Below are 19,148 nucleotides of genomic sequence, written 5' to 3'. Positions count from 1 at the left end.
TAAAAGAAATTTAGTGAAAAATTTGTTCCAAAAAATTGGAAATTTAGTGAAAAATTTGTTTGAAATCTAAATTTCTTACCTGCTTCCTTCTCATTTTTAGCGGTTGTCAGGTATGTTTATTCCATGGGCGTATCGGCAAATTTTGCGCCTAGCCTTACGCGTATTAATGCTTGCTATACGCAGTTATGCTATGCGCGATCATTAAGTCCCTCCCAGTGGCAGTAGGCCTACCACGAATACCTAGCTACTAGGTTCTACCAGTTTTGAAATTCTGACATTTTTGCTGGCTGGATAAATTAGCATGAGTCTGGTTTTTGAGTTCGGAAATTATATATCTAAGGATTGAAGGTTTTTGTGTAGGCTAATATAGTAGAGTTCACTGCTGTGTCTGTGGCTCTTGTGTAAAAGTGCTAGGGACTGTTTTATGATTTTTGTGTTTGGAATTAAAGATACCGGAATACTGTCTGATGTTATATTTGTCTGGTTTAATAATAGCATAGGTTTACACACCCTACAGTACCAGAAATAGTACTGTACATTGGAATTTTAGTTCAGACACTCGGGCTGACCGAATTTAATTTAGTTTTTATGGAGTTCTGGTGGTTTAATATATTCAGGACTTTAGGCTAGGTTATTACGGTTATTATGCAAGTGTATGCTACAACACCCACATGTGAATGATATGTGTTGCATACACAATTTATGGTGTAGGTGTGATGCTTGGGTAGATTTTTATTAGTATTTCGTGTAAGGTAGCCTAGTGCTGGCATGTGTATTAAATGATTATTCGGTTTTGAGTCAGCGTTATAACATTTTTGTGCTAGTTGATATTGATGCCCAGACATAAAATTTGTATACGGTTGTGTATTCGGTAGATCTTTGGAACATGGAAGACCAGAGAAGCACGGGTAGACAAAGAAGTCGTACGAAAATGGTGGTGAGCCCAGAAAATAAGGTTCATAGATCTCAGAGTGCACCCAGTACTAGTAAATCTGCCAATGAGTTTGATGTGGGAATTACTACCCAGACAAGAAGCAAGGGTAGAAAGGGTAGCACAAATATCGTAGGTAAGGAGAAGTCCACTCCAGTAGTTAAAACCACTACTGAGAGCTCTGTGAATGAGCAAACCACGGATACAACTTGTGGTGGTGTATGCGGCAAAATACTCTCTGGCACAGATGACTGTATTGAGTGCGAGAGATGCCAGAACTGGTTTTGCATGAGCTGTTGCTCTCTGTCATCAGATGAATTCAGTCTGTTTAACAGTGTATCCTCTGCACACTGGTATTGTACATCTTGTGAGGCCAAGGCATTGGATGCCGTAAGAACTGACCAAATCGTGGAGGAACGCTGCAGGAAATTTCTAGGAGGGATATTAGAGAGGTTAGACAAATTAGAGGCTATAAGTGATAAATGGTGTAAGGTGGAAGATTTGTGCAAAAAACTTGAATCTGACATGAAAGATTTGAAAGACACCATAAAGTCTAAGGACGTAAAGATTCATAGTGATGTTTTTGAATCTCATAGCGATGTGTTTGAATCTACCGTTGAGTCTATCGTCCAAGAAAAGATGGCCGAGGACAGGGAAAGGGAAAAGAGAAAACATAACATCATTATACAAGGTTTGTCAGAGTTCAGTTCCGAGGATCCAAAGGAGCGTACATACCACGATACAGCCGAAGTCTGCCAAGTCTTAGAGTATCTCGAGGTGGACTACCAAGTTAAGCGAGTGCAGCGGCTAGGCAAGAGAAACCCTGAACAGGAGTCTGAATCGGAGAGATCCCGTCCTCGCCCTCTACTGGTAGAGTTCTCAACTGTTGAATCTTGTACAGCTACTAAGGCAAGGGCAAGCAAACTACACTTCGCTACAAATGACTTCAAGAAACTGTATATACAGCCTGACAGAACGAAGAAGGAAAGAGCTGAAAGGAGAGAACTGGTTAGGGAACTGAAGAGAAGACAGGGTGAAGGTGAAGGAGAGTGGATTATACGCGGAAACAAGTTAGTCAAGAAAGGGGAATATAGGTCCCAGTATAGAAAGGATTCAGCCCCCCGCAAGGGAGGCCAGCCCTTTCGAGAAGAGTACAGGCAGTAATACTGCAGATGTTAAAGGTAGGGTTTACAGTAAGGTTTATAGTCATGTTATTAGTGATAATACACATGCTTCAGGAAGAAACTGTGTTAATCGTTTATCATGTGTATTTAGTAATGTTGATTCTCTTAGTAATAAGAAATCTATATTGGAAGCTAGGATTTCCATTACCAATCCGGATATCATAGCACTGGTGGAAATATACCCGAAGAACAGTTTGTATTCAATAGAAGAGAGTGAACTTCAGTTGCCGGGATACAGTCTGTTATTACCTGTTAAGTGCCGAAGAGGAGTTGCCATTTATTACAGAAAGAGTCTTCACTGTAAACAAGTTTTCTTTGATAAATCTGATTTTGAAGAAAGTGTCTGGTGTTCCGTTAAGGACAATAATGAAGAGTTACTGTTTGGCTGCATTTATAGAAGTCCAAATAGCCTCGAAGCTAATAATACAGCGTTGTTACAACTCTTTCAAGAAGTTGAGAATTCTCAGTACAAGTATTTGCTTATCGTGGGTGATTTTAACCTGCCAAATATTGATTGGGAGATCCCTGCTGTACAGGGAACAGGTACAAATGAATTTGCAAATGCATTTGTTCAAGTTATTCAGGATTTATTTTTGATGCAGTTAGTAAATGAGCCTACTCGACTAAGAGATGGGCAGAGGTCAAACATCTTGGATCTTGTTTTTACTAACCAAGAAGATATGGTGGAATTTTTACACACATCTTCCCCAGTAGGCAAGAGTGATCATTTAGTTCTTGAATTTGAACTCTATTTGCCAGGTTGCTACTTATCTACTGAGAAACCTGAACGTTATGCATTTTTTAGAGGAAATTACGATGATATGAGGAAATATGTGTGTGTCAATGACCTTTTTGATGTGTTGGATACAGAAGGAGATATTAACTCTGCAAATGATGTTTTTGTGAATGTACTTGGAATGCTTACTGATAAGTTTGTACCTAAAGTCAAACCAAGAGTGAAGGAGAAACCTCTATGGTTAAATAGTTCTGTTAAGCAAGCAATTGTCAAAAAACATAAAGCTTGGAATCGTTATCAAAAGACAAGAAGTCAGAAAGACAGAGATTGCTACAGAAAAGCTAGAAATGAAGTAACTAGAGTGGTATCTGGAGCAAAAAGGGATTTTGAATGCAAATTGATATCTGAATTGAGTTGTAACCCCAAAAGTTTTTGGAGGTATGTGCAAAGCAAAAGCAAATTCAAGCCCTGTTTAAGTACTTTGGAGAAACCAGATGGAGGTATAGCAGTAAGTGATGCAGAAAAGGCAGAAACACTGAACAACTTTTTTGCCTCTGTTTTTACACATGAAGACTTATCGAATGTTCCAGTTCTGGTTCCCAGAATTTATGATGTACAATTAGACAAAGTCATTTTTACAGAACAAGTTGTGAAAGATGTTATATTGAAACTGGATCAAACAAAATCCCCCGGTCCAGACAACGTGCAGAATCGTATTCTGAAAGAAATTGTAGATAGTGTTTCGAAACCACTTGCAGACTTATTTACTATGTCAATGTCAAAAGGTGAACTTCCAATGGCATGGAAGAATGCTAATGTTTCTCCAATTTACAAGCAAGGAGATAAGAAGAAACCAAATAATTATCGGCCGGTGAGTTTGACTAGTAATATTTGCAAGTTAATGGAAACCATTGTCAGAGACAAGATTGTACAACACATGGACTCAAATCTGTTATTTACAGAGGAGCAATATGGTTTTAGGAAAGGAAGAAGCTGTGGAGCACAGTTATTATCTGTGTCAGAAATATGGACAAAAGTATTAGACAATGGTGGAAACGTCGATTGTATATACTTAGATTATAGTAAGGCATTCGACAGTGTACCTCATGAACGACTGATTAGGAAAGTAGAAACGTACGGGATCACTGGAAATCTTTTGAAGTGGATTAAGTCTTTTTTAAGTGAAAGATCGCAACGAGTGGTGGTCAATGGTGTTTCATCTTCACAAACTGCAGTATCTAGTGGAGTCCCACAAGGTAGTGTTTTGGGGCCGATTTTGTTTCTGTTGTATGTGAACGACCTTCCTGATGTGTTGTTAAGTGGCAGATGTGAAGTTAAGCTCTTTGCTGATGATACTAAGTTGTATTCACAGATATATGATAATGATGATGTACTCAATCTGCAAGCCGAACTAACTAGAGTGATGGATTGGTCAAAAAAGTGGCAGCTTCCTTTTAACCAGGAAAAGTGTAAAGTTATCCATTACGGAAGGAATAACCCATGTGTCAATTATAAGATGGATGAAACAAACCCACCCATTCCAGTAGCTACGTATGTAAAAGATCTTGGAGTAAATTATGACAAGAAGTTAGATTTTACTCATCATGTGGATACAATTTGTACTGCAGCGAATCGTAAGATTGGAATTATCAATCGCACATTTTCTACTTTTAATGAGAAAGGATTTATTCAACTGTACAAGTCTATTGTTAGACCGACATTAGAATATTGTTCATCAGTGTGGCATCCTCATTGGAAGAAGAATGTTGTAAAAGTAGAGAATGTACAGCGTCGAGCTACTAGAATGATACGTCCACTCAGACCTTTGAGTTATGAAGCAAGACTTAAACACTTGAAATTGCCTTCATTGGCATATAGACGACATAGAGCCGATATGATACAGATTTTTAAGATTGTGAAGGAGATTGATGATATGAAGTCCTCAGACTTTTTTGAGTTCTCAGTTGGAGGAAGGACGCGTGGTCATAAATTTAAGATACTGAAGAAACATGTAAAGTCCAAAGTGAGACAGTGCTCTTTCTCTCAAAGAGTTATTAGTGAGTGGAATAAGTTACCATCATTTGTAGTTGACAGCCCATCCGTGAATAGTTTCAAGTCTAATTTAGAGAGGTTCTGGAGTCAAGACAAGAACAAATACAACCCCGAAGGGATATTTCTTTGTCCATGTTATACTGCACAGCGCCTAACAAAAAGTTATTAATGTCATGTAATGACGACACCGAGGGGCAAATAAGTTAAGTCTAACTTTATGCCCACATCCAAGGTATGTTATCCAAGGTATGTAGTACCCTTACTATAGGCCTAGGCCTACATGTATGCTTGCCAATTGCAGAGTCTAAAGTAATGTGGCCTTGCCTTTCATGTGGTCAGGCAACTTGACCTTGCTTCCTTAAATCAGACATAAGTGCTTAAATCACAAGTCAATGCTCATCACTCTCTTGTCTACTAAGTTTTGTAAATTACCTCTCCGACTGTGGAGATAGACCAGATATACCGTACTAACGTTAGAGGTCCTACCATACCAGTAGGTGTCCTACCAGTGGTACCACTAAAAGACAAAGCGTGTGCGGCAGCGCCGCCAGTGAAGGGAGCATAAGGGCCTAGCTATCCTTGCCTTTCTCTTTGCGGTCGGCCATGAACGGGCGACGGAAAAACCTCCTCAAGAGGTCGTATGATAACTACAAATCACAGTAAAATTTTAGCATCGTATGCAAGCGCATGCAACTTCACACTCCTCTCATATGAAACTTATAGCTAAATAGTAGTATCCACTTACTTAACACGACTGATCACAGACACGTTCGCTACCAGGATAACGTTTGAAATGATATCTTCCTTATCCTGCTGAGAATTTGTTGGGTCTAGCATGCAGTTAGCTGGTGCGTAGACAGACTGTAGGGATGGTAGGTAGTACACGTACGTACACGCACAGATATACCTGCCTTGGTATCCTACATCACGTCGACCTGCCTACGTACACGTGGATAAAGTTCTCGTGTACAACGTGTGAGGACTCTGATGATTGATACCTAGTAGAGTGACGTTTGCACAGTACCGCATCGGGTCAGGGTTTCGAGACCTCCCCGAGGGGGTCAATGAATTATGCACATTGTTCAATAATGCATAGTGGTTGATAATGAAGGGTTTTCATTTTTATGTTTATTTCTTACATCGTGCATACTGGATTTACTAAGAGTCTATAAAGACACCATGCATGAATACTGATGAAATGGGATTTTTTTTTTGGAAGAATCTAAAATTTTATGATTTATTATGTTCCCTGCTTGAACTAATGGAGGACTCAGTTTGAGCTACTGGTGAGTTGATCAGATCTATTCTTTTTCTTTTTTTTTTTTGTTGGTATAATCAAATTTGATCTTTAATCCAATCGTGATATGATAGGACGATGCCTGTTCATCAATCAAAGCTTCTGATCGGATTCGGGATTCCATCTAAATCAAAATGTCATTTTGTGTGCGTGCGTATGTGTATATATTTGATTAATTTTATGAAATCAGTGGTCTTGGTATTAATAAAGAAAAAACATTTTGTTTGGATGGGAAAGGAAAAGGACAAACCAGAAATATGTTTATTTAGGAATTTAGTACAAGAAGTAAAGATCTTGCAAATTTATTTTGCTTTGGATTTTGAAGAAATCTCATTATAAGGAGATAATAAGTAAAATAAGAATATTGTTAGGATGATGGAGGCAAAGAGATTTGACTTTAGCAGGCAAAGTTCATCTTTTCAAAACATATGCTTTATCTAAATTGAATTATATTTCACCTCTTACAGCAGTTCCGAATTGGGTGATGACAGAGGTGGAAAAATTATATTTGAATCTTTATGGAATGGGAAAAACAGAATTAAAAGGAATATTATATGTAAAGATTATAAGAATGGGGAATTAGAATGACAAATTATAAATTGTTTGTATAAGCGCAACGGGCAGTTATAGGTTGAAGCGTCTGTTATATGGAAATAAAAATATGCATTGGAAGATGTATTTTGATCACTGCTGTATATTAGGTCAGGAGATTTATTTTCCTTTGTGATTATGAATTACCGGGACTGAATTTAAAAATTCCGCAGTTTTATATGGATATTTTGCAAGTGTAGGAAGAGATTCGTGGGTGTAGATATATGGATGGGGAATTGAAAAACCTGGTTGATTTTTAATAATAGAAATATATGTTTGAAAGTGGAAATGGTTTTCAATCAAAGGTTGTATGAAAAAGGAGAATTGATTATATTGGATAGAGGTCATGTTAAGCCAGTTCAATTTTTTTTTTTTTAATTTAGGTATGAATAGTATATGGATTTGTTAATATAATTGAAATTTATGATACATTACCGAATGATTCTAAAAGTGAGAGGATGACTGTTAAATTTCAGTATATAAAGATGTGACTATGTTTGATTTAGAATTAATTGAAGATCTTAGGGAAAAATACAATTAAGAGATGTACATTCAAGGAAAATGTATTTTTTAATCAATTTGCAAAAATTGTATGAAGAAATTATAAAAGATGGCCATAATGATTTTGTGCAAATACTGAAGAAAGAATTAAAGAAATATTATTTTAGACAAAGATCTACAACTCTTCTTAGTAAACACAGATAATTTCAGTTTAGGTTGTTACATGCGTATGGGGTGATTTATACTAAAGAGCAACTTTTAAATTTAGGTTTTGTAGCAAATAATTTGTGTTCTTTTTGTAATCAAGAAATAGAAACTTATGAACATGTATATTTGCAATGTCAGATAGTTAAAGATTTATGGACAGTTATGATACTACATTATGATTTAGTGGAAATACGAGATATGCATTGGACAGATATTTTTGTATGGACTGTCCGGTATTTCAGTGAGAATAGAGTTTGTTAATTCATTAATCGTTGGTTTAGATGTCAAGAAGTAGATTCAGGTATCCATTTTGCCATCTTTTAACATAATTTAGAAGAGAATTATAGTAGAAAGTATATATATAGAAAAAGAGGAAAAGAAATTTGCAGTTGTGAGAGGTAATAGTTTGCCTTTGATTCATTAATCGTTGGTTTAGATGTCAAGAAGTATAGATACAGGTATCCATTTTGCCATCTTTTAACATAATTTAGAAGAGAATTATAGTAGAAAGTATATATATATATATATATATATATGGAAAAAGAGGAAAAGAAATTTGCAGTTGTGAGAGGTAATAGTTTGCCTTTAATGAAGTGGCAAATATAGTTAATTAAGATATTTGAATGGAATGGATTAGTAATAGAAGTGTTTTAAAGTTAATGCATTTGATTGGTTGAGAGTGGTTGGGGTTTATAGGTACCATAGGAAAGATTAGTTTCATGGATGATGGTTCAATAATGTATGGGTTTTTTTTTTTACTTCTCTGTGGTGTATTGTTAACGCCTATTTCCTTTTCTCCGTTGACTGCTGGCGCCTATGATTTGCAATTATAGGCAGGGAGGTGATGGTGATGTAATGAATATCATTGTGGAATTTTAAAGGTAATTCATTGAAGTGTATAGGGTTGGGATGTGAGCGGGTATCCTATATAGTTATATATATATATAATATATATATATGTATACATACATATACATTTATTGATAGAACTACGGGGGGGGGGAGAATAGGTCAGGAGGGCTTTTTTTTCTTACTTTCTTTTCTACTATTTCTTCATTTTCTTTTGGGTGTGCTTACAAGTAAGTTAGTATATCAGATCTATTCAAGATGTGTGTTATGATTTTTGAAATATGTACCGATTATTTTTCGTTTTCTGAATCATTGTTGATTGAATGCATGTAGTTGCATTTATGCATTCAAGCTGAATGTTATATTCTGTTATGTTATACATTATAGAAATCAAATAAAAAAATTACTGGAAAAACAAAAAAAAGTGTGTGACTGTGTGTGTGTTTGTGTGTGTCTGTGTGTGTGTGACTCAGTATTATATGAAGAGTCAAGACGTCATTTGGGTGGCCTCTGAAAGTTTTTTGTTTGTTTGTTTGTTTGTTTGTGGTTGTGTGTGTGTGTGTGTGTGTGTGTGTGTGTGTGTGTGTGTGTGTGTGTGTAGGGGAAGTGCAGCCGATGGGGACTGGGGGAGGGACCCTAGTGAAGGGTCAATGGTTACCCCCCCCCCCCCTTCGACTGGGAGAATTCGCGGAGCCCTCGGAGAGTCAAGAGTGCTGTACCTTTCACTTGTATTTTTTAATGATTTTCCATCGTAGCTTTTTGTTTGAAGAGCCAACAGTTGTATAGGTCCTAATGGGTGGGGCACATTTAAATTGACAGGATGAATATAGTGAACTTTAATTTATGCAATCAATCAGATTCATGCCAATGGGAAAATTGATAATTATGGTATCAGTCATTCGTTCGGTGTATTCCAAGGTAAATGATTATAACAAAAGTTTAACGCAGGTTAAGTTTATAGGGCTTCACTGCACAACATTTATAGGAATTATCTTGGAAAGCCATATATAGTGTTAATGTACTCACTCTTTTTAAACAAGATCTTGTCCAAAAACACAAGACGTGGCTACTAGTGTTATAATGTTTGCTTATCCTATTATTTCTGTTATAATACTTCTTCGAGTCACTACGACCATCAACATTGTGTTCAGTATACGTTCTTGTATTTGGTAATGTGCCCTTCACACGAGTGGTTGCATATTAAATTACTCTCATTAGTGCCAAGGTGAAGGAAGCATGGTCCACTGATGAAAGAAGACTTACGCAAACTCTGATGACAAAAATAGAAACCTTGCATGTCACTGCTGACGCATTCCAAAAATGTACGGTATACACGATTGGAACCCTGTTTGTTTGTTTGTTTGTTTGTTTTTTTATCTTTGCTCTTCTCATATATTTTCCCCCATGATGCTGTTTTGATCGCAGGAGGGAAATATATATTGTTTTTTTTTTTTTTTTTTTTGTTCATTGTCACTTCCAGTGCTAGTTACTGTTTTTGCCATTTTCTTTGTTTCACAATTGCTCTGTCGTTTATTTTCCCTTTGTATTTATCTTCTCTAGATATGCCATATGATTTTGCGACAAAGGACGTTTTTCCTTTTTTTTTTCATTGTCACTTCCAGTGCTAGTTACTGTTTTTGCCATTTTTCTTTTTGTTTCACAATTGCTCTGTTGTTTATTTTCCCTTTGTATTTATCTTCTCTAGATATGCCATATGATTTTGCGACAAAGGAAGACCGTATTAATCAAAGTGTGAACTTGGAAACATATAACTCAACTGATATAAATATTTGCTCTTACCTGAACGACAAAAGTAATCACTCAATTCATTTTCCGTTTGAAAAAATTAGAGACTTAACTTCTTATTTACGTCGATGAAAAACATCCAAAGACAATTTAAATTTGTGAATTCTCCCAATATAGATCCTTTATATTTATATATTGAATCGGAAATAAAGATCATTGAATTGAATTGAATTGAATTGAATCAAATTGAATGTCAAATCTATCGAGAAATCCACCTGGGGTAATCGATAAGCAACAGTAATTATAGGCCATTTGCTTTATTGCTAATACTATCATGATCATGATCATCATTATTATTATTATTATTATTATTATTATTATTATTATTATTATTATTATTATCATCATTATTATTATTATTATTATTATTATTTATTCATTTATTTATTCATCTATTTATCTATATATCTATTTATCTATTTATTCATTTATTTGGTATTTCACCATGAATACAGGCCTGACACTGACATATTATACGGCAATACATAATCCAACGCAACGGGAAGATCTAGACAATCAATGTACGCCTACAAGACGGTGTATATAAATCTCCAGTAGAGTATTGCAGTCATGAGCAGAAAGTCTTTGGATCGCGTGGTTTGGCAAAATGGGCAAGCTTGTTTATGGACGTGATGACACGGGCCCTCAGGCGTAGTCAAGTAAACGCAAGGCAACGCTGAATGTATGGAAACTGAGCACCGCGTATACGGATATAGGCCTACGGTACGAGTGTAGGTACTCCGATCCCCATCATTCTGGCCAGTTATGACGGAGGGTGTTGTTCAACATTAACTTTTCGCTCTGTTGCAGACTAATTGGTCATCAATCATCTATCATATTGTAAGCGGCATCTAACGTTAAGCGTGTAGTCACATGTAGGTGAGTTAAAACAGCATAAATTTTACGTCTGTGAATCTACAGTAAAATGGTCTAGTCTAACTGTAGATGATAGGTTAGTAAATTTAATAAACTTTCTACCAACAAAGTAACATAGATAGACTTATTTATACTCAGTTACAATGTTATTGTTAGAATATATAGTCTCATAGTAATTAGTATAAACAATGATAATGTGTTTGCAAATTACTAAGGCAGTTTAACATGAAACATATATAGCTGGTCAGTATGGTTGGGTGTTCATAATACCGGACACCTAACGTTTTGCTATCATTAATAGAAACGTGAAAAATCTCACAATTTGCCTGAAATTTTACTCACGTGTGGAGAAAATACTCCGGATTCACAAGCACGCACTGAAAATGCGATCTGAGGTACGCGCTCTTAAATGGCGGCTTCGATCGCGTGGGGTGTCATTTTTGCTGCACTCAGTTGCCCTGCTCATTTCAACCGACCACCCTGACAGTAAAGGGCACTTAAATGCGTTTTTTCGACAGGCCGCTGTTTTTTTCTAGCCGTCATTTTTTCCCCAATAATGTTTGAATATATTTTGAATCCTTCGATATCACTTTTGAAGGACTGTTTGATGAATTTGACTTGATTTTCATTAGGAAACTTTTCATTGTACCATAATTGAAATAAATTGATGAGTCGGTTTGTTTTTTCACATTCATTTCTCGTTTCTGTATCAACTCGTACGGTCGTAGCGGGCGACAAAATGTTTGTCATGTGTATGTGTAACGTGTGTACCTGTGTGCACGATCGTACAAGCGGCGGTGACAATTTTGCGGTCAAAATCGTCAAATTTATTACGGAAGGATACTCTACATCTAACAAAGAGTCAGCAAAGGTAGGCCTAGATATATGTAGTTACACGATAAACCTTATTCGATTTTGCTAAATTTCGGTAATTTAGAGGGAATACTTAGTTGTTTTCGCCACATTTTACTCGGTAGCGTAGCCCAGTAAAGAATCGAACACCGTTGCGCGTAGTCCCATGCGTACATTTTCTTTCTGTGCGCGCAATGCCATTATAATGCGCGGTCGGTCGTTATGGACCCGGTCGGTGGGTTGAACACCTACCATACTAGTAGTGTGTATGGGGTGGGGAGTCACTCTTGATCTACCCCTGGGCCCTGTTATTTAGAATTGAATGGCAAGGTATCCAGTATAAATTTATTATGCATATAAACCAGTCTAAAAACCATCGGAAATTTAAGCTGCTTATGTGATATTCCGTATTTTGTAATGCACATTCCAAATAAGTTATTTTTCCATTTTGTAATATGAAGTACAGAAAGGTCCAGTGCAGTATGGTAGCCCTACTACATATCGACCACCCTTTTTGAAACCGACCGCGTATACATTGGCACACAGAACGCTTAGTACGCACTTCACTGCGTGCAGAGCACATGAAAATAGATTGGCTTTGACCGTTGATGAGGATGGTGTGGGAAAACGCGAAAATTCACTTTGCATTAATGGTTTTAATCAAGGACAAAATTTCGAATGAATATTTTCACCGAATCGGAATGTAATGTCTATGGAAGTTTCTAAAAAGCTTCGTACAACACGGTGTTCAATACAACTCGGTTTGCGTGCATTGTCAATGCAAAAACAGTGGTCGATCTCAATAAGGAGCTTTACCGTGGGGAGCTGAAACGAGGCCACTCAAGTTCGACTGGGATATTTTTGTACTGAAACTTCGAATTGAAAAGGGAACAATGGCATTTGATAGAGCTGGATTTTCTCAATCACGTAGGTCAAGATTTTTATGTGAATTTCAGTGTTAAATATTGTTATCAAGCAAATAAACACTAGGCGGTCGATGAGTAGTAGGTCCAACCATACATGCGTGCTAAGCCAGATGTGAATGTTTGGTGTGTGAACATAACAGAAAACAGAGAAGATAAAATCCAGGACGAACCAGAGATACAATACTGCAGCAGTAATAATCATACTATTTTGTATTTTTGTTTATCTCATCAGGTATTCATCTGGAGTGACAAATTTAAGCATTTGTCGTGACCAAAGTATACATGCTTTGTGCCCATTCATTTAGAGTGGCAAACACAGCCTGATTCTGACTGGACTGTATTGAGTGAGCATGTCAATGTGCAGCACTGTACAGGTCATGTGTAAGTTAATTCCTTCTGTATGTTTCATCATGAGAAAAGCTTGGAGTCTTGCTACTGAAACTCAGGAGACTATTCACTCCAGTGTCTTTACATATGATAACTTTCATTTTTCAGATAATGTTTGGTTTAGTAATACACCTTGTAAGTGATCAACATGTTGTAATTGTGCTACAGATGTAGATGTAGAAGGGAAAGGCAAAACAACAAACATTGATTGATAATTTGAGCTTTGACATTGTTGTAGAGACTAATTGTTTAAATTCATTGTGGTTTTGCTAGAAATACAATTTTCAAGCCATAACTGTATTCAGTTTACAATGTCCGAAGGCAACAGCAGTTTGAAGAAAAAAGAAAGAAAGAAAGAAAACAATTGTTTGACTGGAATGACACATTGAAAGAGCGAATGTAATGGGCAAAGTTGACTTTGCTACTTGTAAAGCAGTCATTTTCCAGTCACAGCTAGAGCAGGGGGTGTCCTGTGTAGATTCAATTTGGTACAAGGATATGAGAATGATTTTAAAGATATTTTCTTTGTTCAAGGATGGTTAAAGGTCAATCTTTAGAGTCGGTGATCAAGATCAGTGGACTTTTATCATAATCTTAATCAAGGGCCATACTTTTGTCAAGAATATCATGGTATTTTGACAGAGCAGACAGGCATCCCAGCAGAGTTCATGCTGCAGCTAAAGGGCTGTGGTTTAAAATGAGTGTAAAATGAATTTCATACCTCACACACAGTTAGTTATTGTAGAAGTTGTTATGATCTAGCATTTATGACCATGGATTTCATTTAAAAGATGGAAAGAACATTTCGACTTGATGACTGTTTGCGATTAAACTGCCACCATTCAGTCAAATATCACTGTATTTATTTGACATATGTTGAACATTTAATGACATTTCACATTAATTACCTTTCCTTAAAGTAGTAGAGGGAAGGAGTTAAAGACAAATAGAGTGTCAAAGACAACAAGAATATTCTCACTCATTTATATTCATGTGTTAAATGATTTTGTCTCCATTTTCAGCTGGAACAGCAAAGCTAAAAGAGGGATATCTGAAGAAATATGGTGAGTTTATTGATATGTGAGCACTTTTGGCATGAAATTTGAAGTGAGCAGCTTGGTCTGTCTGGTCATTAGGGTCCATTATCTCCTACAAGAAGTCATATGAATCTGTAATCCAAGCTGCAGTCTTCTTATTAGTATAAATCAAATGTCAAAGTCCAAGTTCATGATCAATACGAGAAGTGAAAATGAGTCGCAGCTAAATATTTCCTGTATGATATGTTTGTGAAGTGTACACACCAGGGCCCCATGAAAGTTGATATGATAGCAACTCTTGCTGGCTTGGCAACTTCCCATAGCAACAGCCAATCAGGAAGCTGGATTCTTGTCATCATCATGACAATTGCCATTCCAGCAAGAATTGCTATCATATCAAGTTTTTATGAAATGGGGCCCAGTTTATTTATATTCAGATAGATAGAGAATTAGAAAAGAATCACTTTAATCATTCTGTGTGAGATGCCGCTGTTACTATGTTTTTTTTTTTCTTTGTTGGTTAGTTTTATTTTATAAAAATAGTAGAGTATAGATAGAATGTTTTGTACACTGCAATTCCTTCCTTTAAACTGTGAACTTTATAGATTGGTTGTAATCTGAACAATTCAAAACAGAAAAAAAATCTTCTCTGCATCCATTTGTAAATTATTTTCAAGAACATCATCATGAGTAGAGATCATTTCTCTTTCATATCAGTACCTTACCAGTTTCAGTGAAGATAATGTGAATTGAGATATAAAATATGAATGTGAAGTATTTTCCGTCTCATACATCATTTGCAATCCCTGTTCAATCTCCTTGAAGGGAATTTCATCACGCGGTGGCGAAGAAAATATTTCACCATCTACCAGGATGGTCACCTGGCATGGTCCGATGGCACCGGGAGCAGCCCAGACAAGGTTATCAACGTCCGCACAGAGTGCTCCATGCTGAGGGTTGGCCCTCAAAATGGCTCAGATGCCCCTGATGTGCCATCAGGGTCCAGGCGGGATTTCCTGTTCTCGCTGACTGCAAAGGGCAAGAACTACTACATTCTGGCAGAAACTGAGCAAGATTTATTGTAAGGAGATTTTTTTTCTTCAAGCATTCATTATGTTAGTGTGGTGTCCCTGGATTGTACACAATTGTGTATTCAGTATAATTATATTCCGTGCTTACAGAAATGATACTATAACTGTGCTTTCTGGCCAGTCTGACAAATTCGAGAAGTTATAGAAATTATATTGCCGATATCACAGCAATGTTATACATTGTGATGTCACATGCTCACCTCCAAAGTATTTTCTATCATTTCATGCATCATGAATCATGTAAAGAATGCAAAAACACAAAGTTAGTTACAAAGCGGTACATTTTTATAACTGTTGCACACAGCTGTAACATTTAAAGCTCCAATTAATATTATATATCACCTTTCTCTCTTGTCAAAAATATAACAGTGCAGCTACATTAGGAGCAAATATAATGAATGCAAAGACAAGGAACAGATATGGATGGATTAATATGGTGATCTTATAAGAGCAGTGTAGTGAGTATGTAGAAATGCAAGATAAATCAATGGAAAGAAATTATTCAGTCATGAAGACCTGTAGTTACATGGATGAAGTGTGCATTAATCTGTTAATGTTAGCCATTTCCGTTCACATTGGAAATATCGTAGTGAGAGTCCAATATCAGCCACAATCTGTGAAGAATTACCCGGAATGTGCATTTTTTATTTTTTATGTTTTATCCTCACTACAGGCAGTGGCTAGAAGTACTCTACCAAGCTAAGGGCATCCCTCCTCCTAGCCAGCGGCAACAACAGGCACCAGGTGAACCAAGGCCCCACACAGGGACTCAACCCCAGGGGCAATTACCATATCCCTCCCAGCCTGTTCCACAGAACCAGCCTCCACCATATGGATTCAATCCAGCTCTTACAGGTGTGTGTGTGTGTGTGTGTGTGTGTGTGTGTGTGTGTGTGTGTGTGTGTATGTGTTTGCATGCAAATGTAGCAGCCATGGGAATGTTTCATTCACCTCTTTAGTTCTTTGGTCAGTATTAGGACACAGTCTACTCTCTTCAGTTGAAGGATGTATCATGTTCAAAACATTGTGTTTGTTTGCATGTGTGTGTGTTTTTTTTTTTTTTTTTGGGGGGAGGGGATGGATTCTGTAGAAGTCAATGTTAGTTTGGTATAGAAAGAATATCTATAAAACATTTCATAAATCTACAGTCATACCTTAAAGAGAGGCCCTACTGTTTACCAAATGTTTGAGTTATCACATTTCATGCATATGTGTAGGTCAGTTGTATCACAAAACATCCTAACATGTAATAAATTTGCAGTAATGCCTAAAATATAAGGAGATACATTGTATCATTATTTTTCCCGGTAAACCATAACTGTAGATGGTTTAGTCTAGAAGCATTTTTATTATAACTATTGTTCACATTTTGTATATTTACCATGCTTAACATTAATTATACTGATTCAAATTTTAACAATGCTTAACATTAATTATACTGATTCAAATTTAACATTGGTTGTTTCTATCCCTAACTCACATTATAGAACTATTTTGAAGCACTTAAGCTGGGTTTTTGTTTCATATGCAAATGGTAAATAATGCCTTTAACACTTAACCCATGAAGTAGCATTAACAGAAATATAGCAATTTGTGTGTAAGTTAATTTGGAAATCCTTGTATCTTGCATACAAACTGATTAAGTTTTCTTGATCAAGACTGCAACATTCAAGAAAATGGATGGTAGAGCTTTAAATAAGGAGTAAAGATGAAAGATTCTAATGTATCAAAACATGATGGCTCTGTATACTGTACATATGTGTTTTTTACACTTGTTTGTGTGTTGGATTTTGAGTCATAAATTTAAAATAAATTGAGGTATATCATAAATAAACTGGAAGTAACAATTACTTCCATTCCACACTTAAGATGTTGAAATTGATATCCTAGTATTGATCACTGCAAACTCATGCTTACTTGCTTGACTGGATGTCATGTCTTGTCTGCAGGTCCACCACCTGCTGCTGCAGCTCCTTATCCTCAGGCCCAGCCAGCAGCAGCTCGCTATCCCCAGCAGCCCTACCCCACCCAGCAGCCCTACCCTTCACAGCAGTCCTACCCGACACAGCAGTACCGGCCTGTCTCAAACAACAGGCCCGTCCAGCAGACGGTCGTCGTTCAGGACCGGTCCCGGTCGGACGACGGATTTGCCACGGGGCTCCTGGCAGGATATGCCCTTGGTGGGTACCACGGATGGGGCTGGGGGTATGGAGGGGGCTACTACGGCCATGGCTGGGGTGGAGGCATCCACTACCATGATCACCACCATCACGACTTCCATCATGATCATCATCACGATCACCACCACGATCACCAACATGATCATCATCATGACCACCACGAGTATGGAGGCCAGGAAGACTATGGGGGAGGTGACTTTGGCGGAGGTGACTTTGGAGGAGATGATTTCGGAGGAGATTTTGGAGGAGGAGACTTTGGTGGAGACTTTGATGGAGGAGATTTTGGCGGAGATTTCTGAGGTCAAAAGAAGACCAAGTAATTGAGTTGCTCTAATCAAAACTTCACAGACAGCATTTGAATTAGAAGTTTGATTTACTAGAAGTTGATGTCATTATCAGAGACACTTCAACCCCCCTCCCCCCAAAAAAGGTGATGAATTACAATGGGTGTTGAAGTACAATGGGGTAATACAAGTATTTATTCACGTCTTAATTTACAGGATTTGTCCTGTGCTAATTCAATTGTCTACTGAGGACGAGAGCTGTTCCAGGTGACATCTCTGTCATCGCGCGGTGAGGTGAATAATAGACACTGCTGACAACAGAGACAGAGGGCAGTAATGTGGGATGTTTCACAGTACGTTATGTCAGAGCAGTAGACAAGTGTTACTGAAAAGAGTTGGAAATGACTGATAATCACTTCATCTCTCAATGACAGCTAACTCTTCTTTTGCATGGTGAGCTCAAATTGTTTTCCATACCGGCAGGAGACAGGAAGTTGGTTTGTCCAGCGGACTATTTCAAATCAATGATGTACTGCATCACTTTCATTCTTGCTGTACCAAAAGAGTGAGAGCAGAGACAGGCGATCCTGCTCCCCAACACTATGCTGATAACTGTACATATACACAATTTTGTGTTGGTGTCCATATTGATAGAGACTAGTACCTTGTTATGATTATATGACAAGGCTTCATTTTCCTTTCATAACCTCATGTGAGAAAACATCAATGAAATGAATGCAAGTGAAATTAGACCACAATACAGTACAGTATCTTTTGAGGTCGTCACAGTGTTTTTAGTTACAAGCTGTCACTTTGTTCATTTTTCTATGCAATTCTGAAGAAAAGGACAACATTGATAACTGCAAAATTGTACTTTTATTTCACAGTGATATCAAAGAAGACATCAAGTGACAGAGATGAATCAGGATTATGAAATACATAAATTATTTACAACAGAACTTAAAAAGTTCTTTGTTCTTTATTACATTATACTGGGGCCTTAACATTAACATCAGGCGATGTTGTCTTATATGTATCATTGTACAATAGCTATCTACAAAATAATATGTACCAACAATATCAAGTTTAATCACTCATTGTGGAAAAACACAATGGTGTATTGCTAATATTTGTCAAATGCAAATGTCCAGATTCTTCTCATCATTAGGTTCTCGGCCATCCCATTCACTCACTGTATTTACCCCTTCATATTAATGCTTTGGTAAACACAAACATCCAACATACCATATTGAAATATCATGAAACATTAATTTCTTTGAGCATATTATTGACAAATTAAGATATTTACTTTGTGTACATATCAAAGAATAAATTATGATATATATGAAATCTGTCCAGTT

General features: G+C 37.0%; 2 protein-coding genes across 2 annotated transcripts in view; one reads left to right on the top strand and one right to left on the bottom strand.

Annotated features, from left to right (window-relative positions):
- The window catches only part of LOC140233924 (neutral alpha-glucosidase AB-like), a 41,288-nt gene extending 35,544 nt beyond the window's left edge, over positions 1 to 5,744 (bottom strand). The window contains exon 1 of the mRNA XM_072314016.1: positions 5,649 to 5,744. The gene's annotated coding sequence lies outside the window, so the exon portion shown is untranslated. The remainder of the gene's footprint in view (positions 1 to 5,648) is intronic.
- Positions 5,745 to 13,164: 7,420 nt separating this feature from the next.
- LOC140226609 (uncharacterized) lies at positions 13,165 to 17,815 on the top strand. Its single transcript, XM_072307065.1, has 5 exons — positions 13,165 to 13,189; positions 14,218 to 14,259; positions 15,058 to 15,313; positions 15,997 to 16,184; positions 17,273 to 17,815. The coding sequence occupies exons 1-5, from the start codon at positions 13,165 to 13,167 to the stop codon at positions 17,800 to 17,802; spliced, it is 1,041 nt and encodes a 346-aa protein (XP_072163166.1). The 3' UTR covers positions 17,803 to 17,815.
- Positions 17,816 to 19,148: the final 1,333 nt, after the last annotated feature.

The sequence above is a fragment of the Diadema setosum genome, chromosome 1 (assembly GCF_964275005.1).
Source record: "Diadema setosum chromosome 1, eeDiaSeto1, whole genome shotgun sequence".
Lineage (NCBI taxonomy): Eukaryota > Metazoa > Echinodermata > Echinoidea > Diadematoida > Diadematidae > Diadema > Diadema setosum.
Note: the sequence above shows the minus strand (reverse complement) of the source record. Positions and strands in the feature narration are given on the sequence as shown.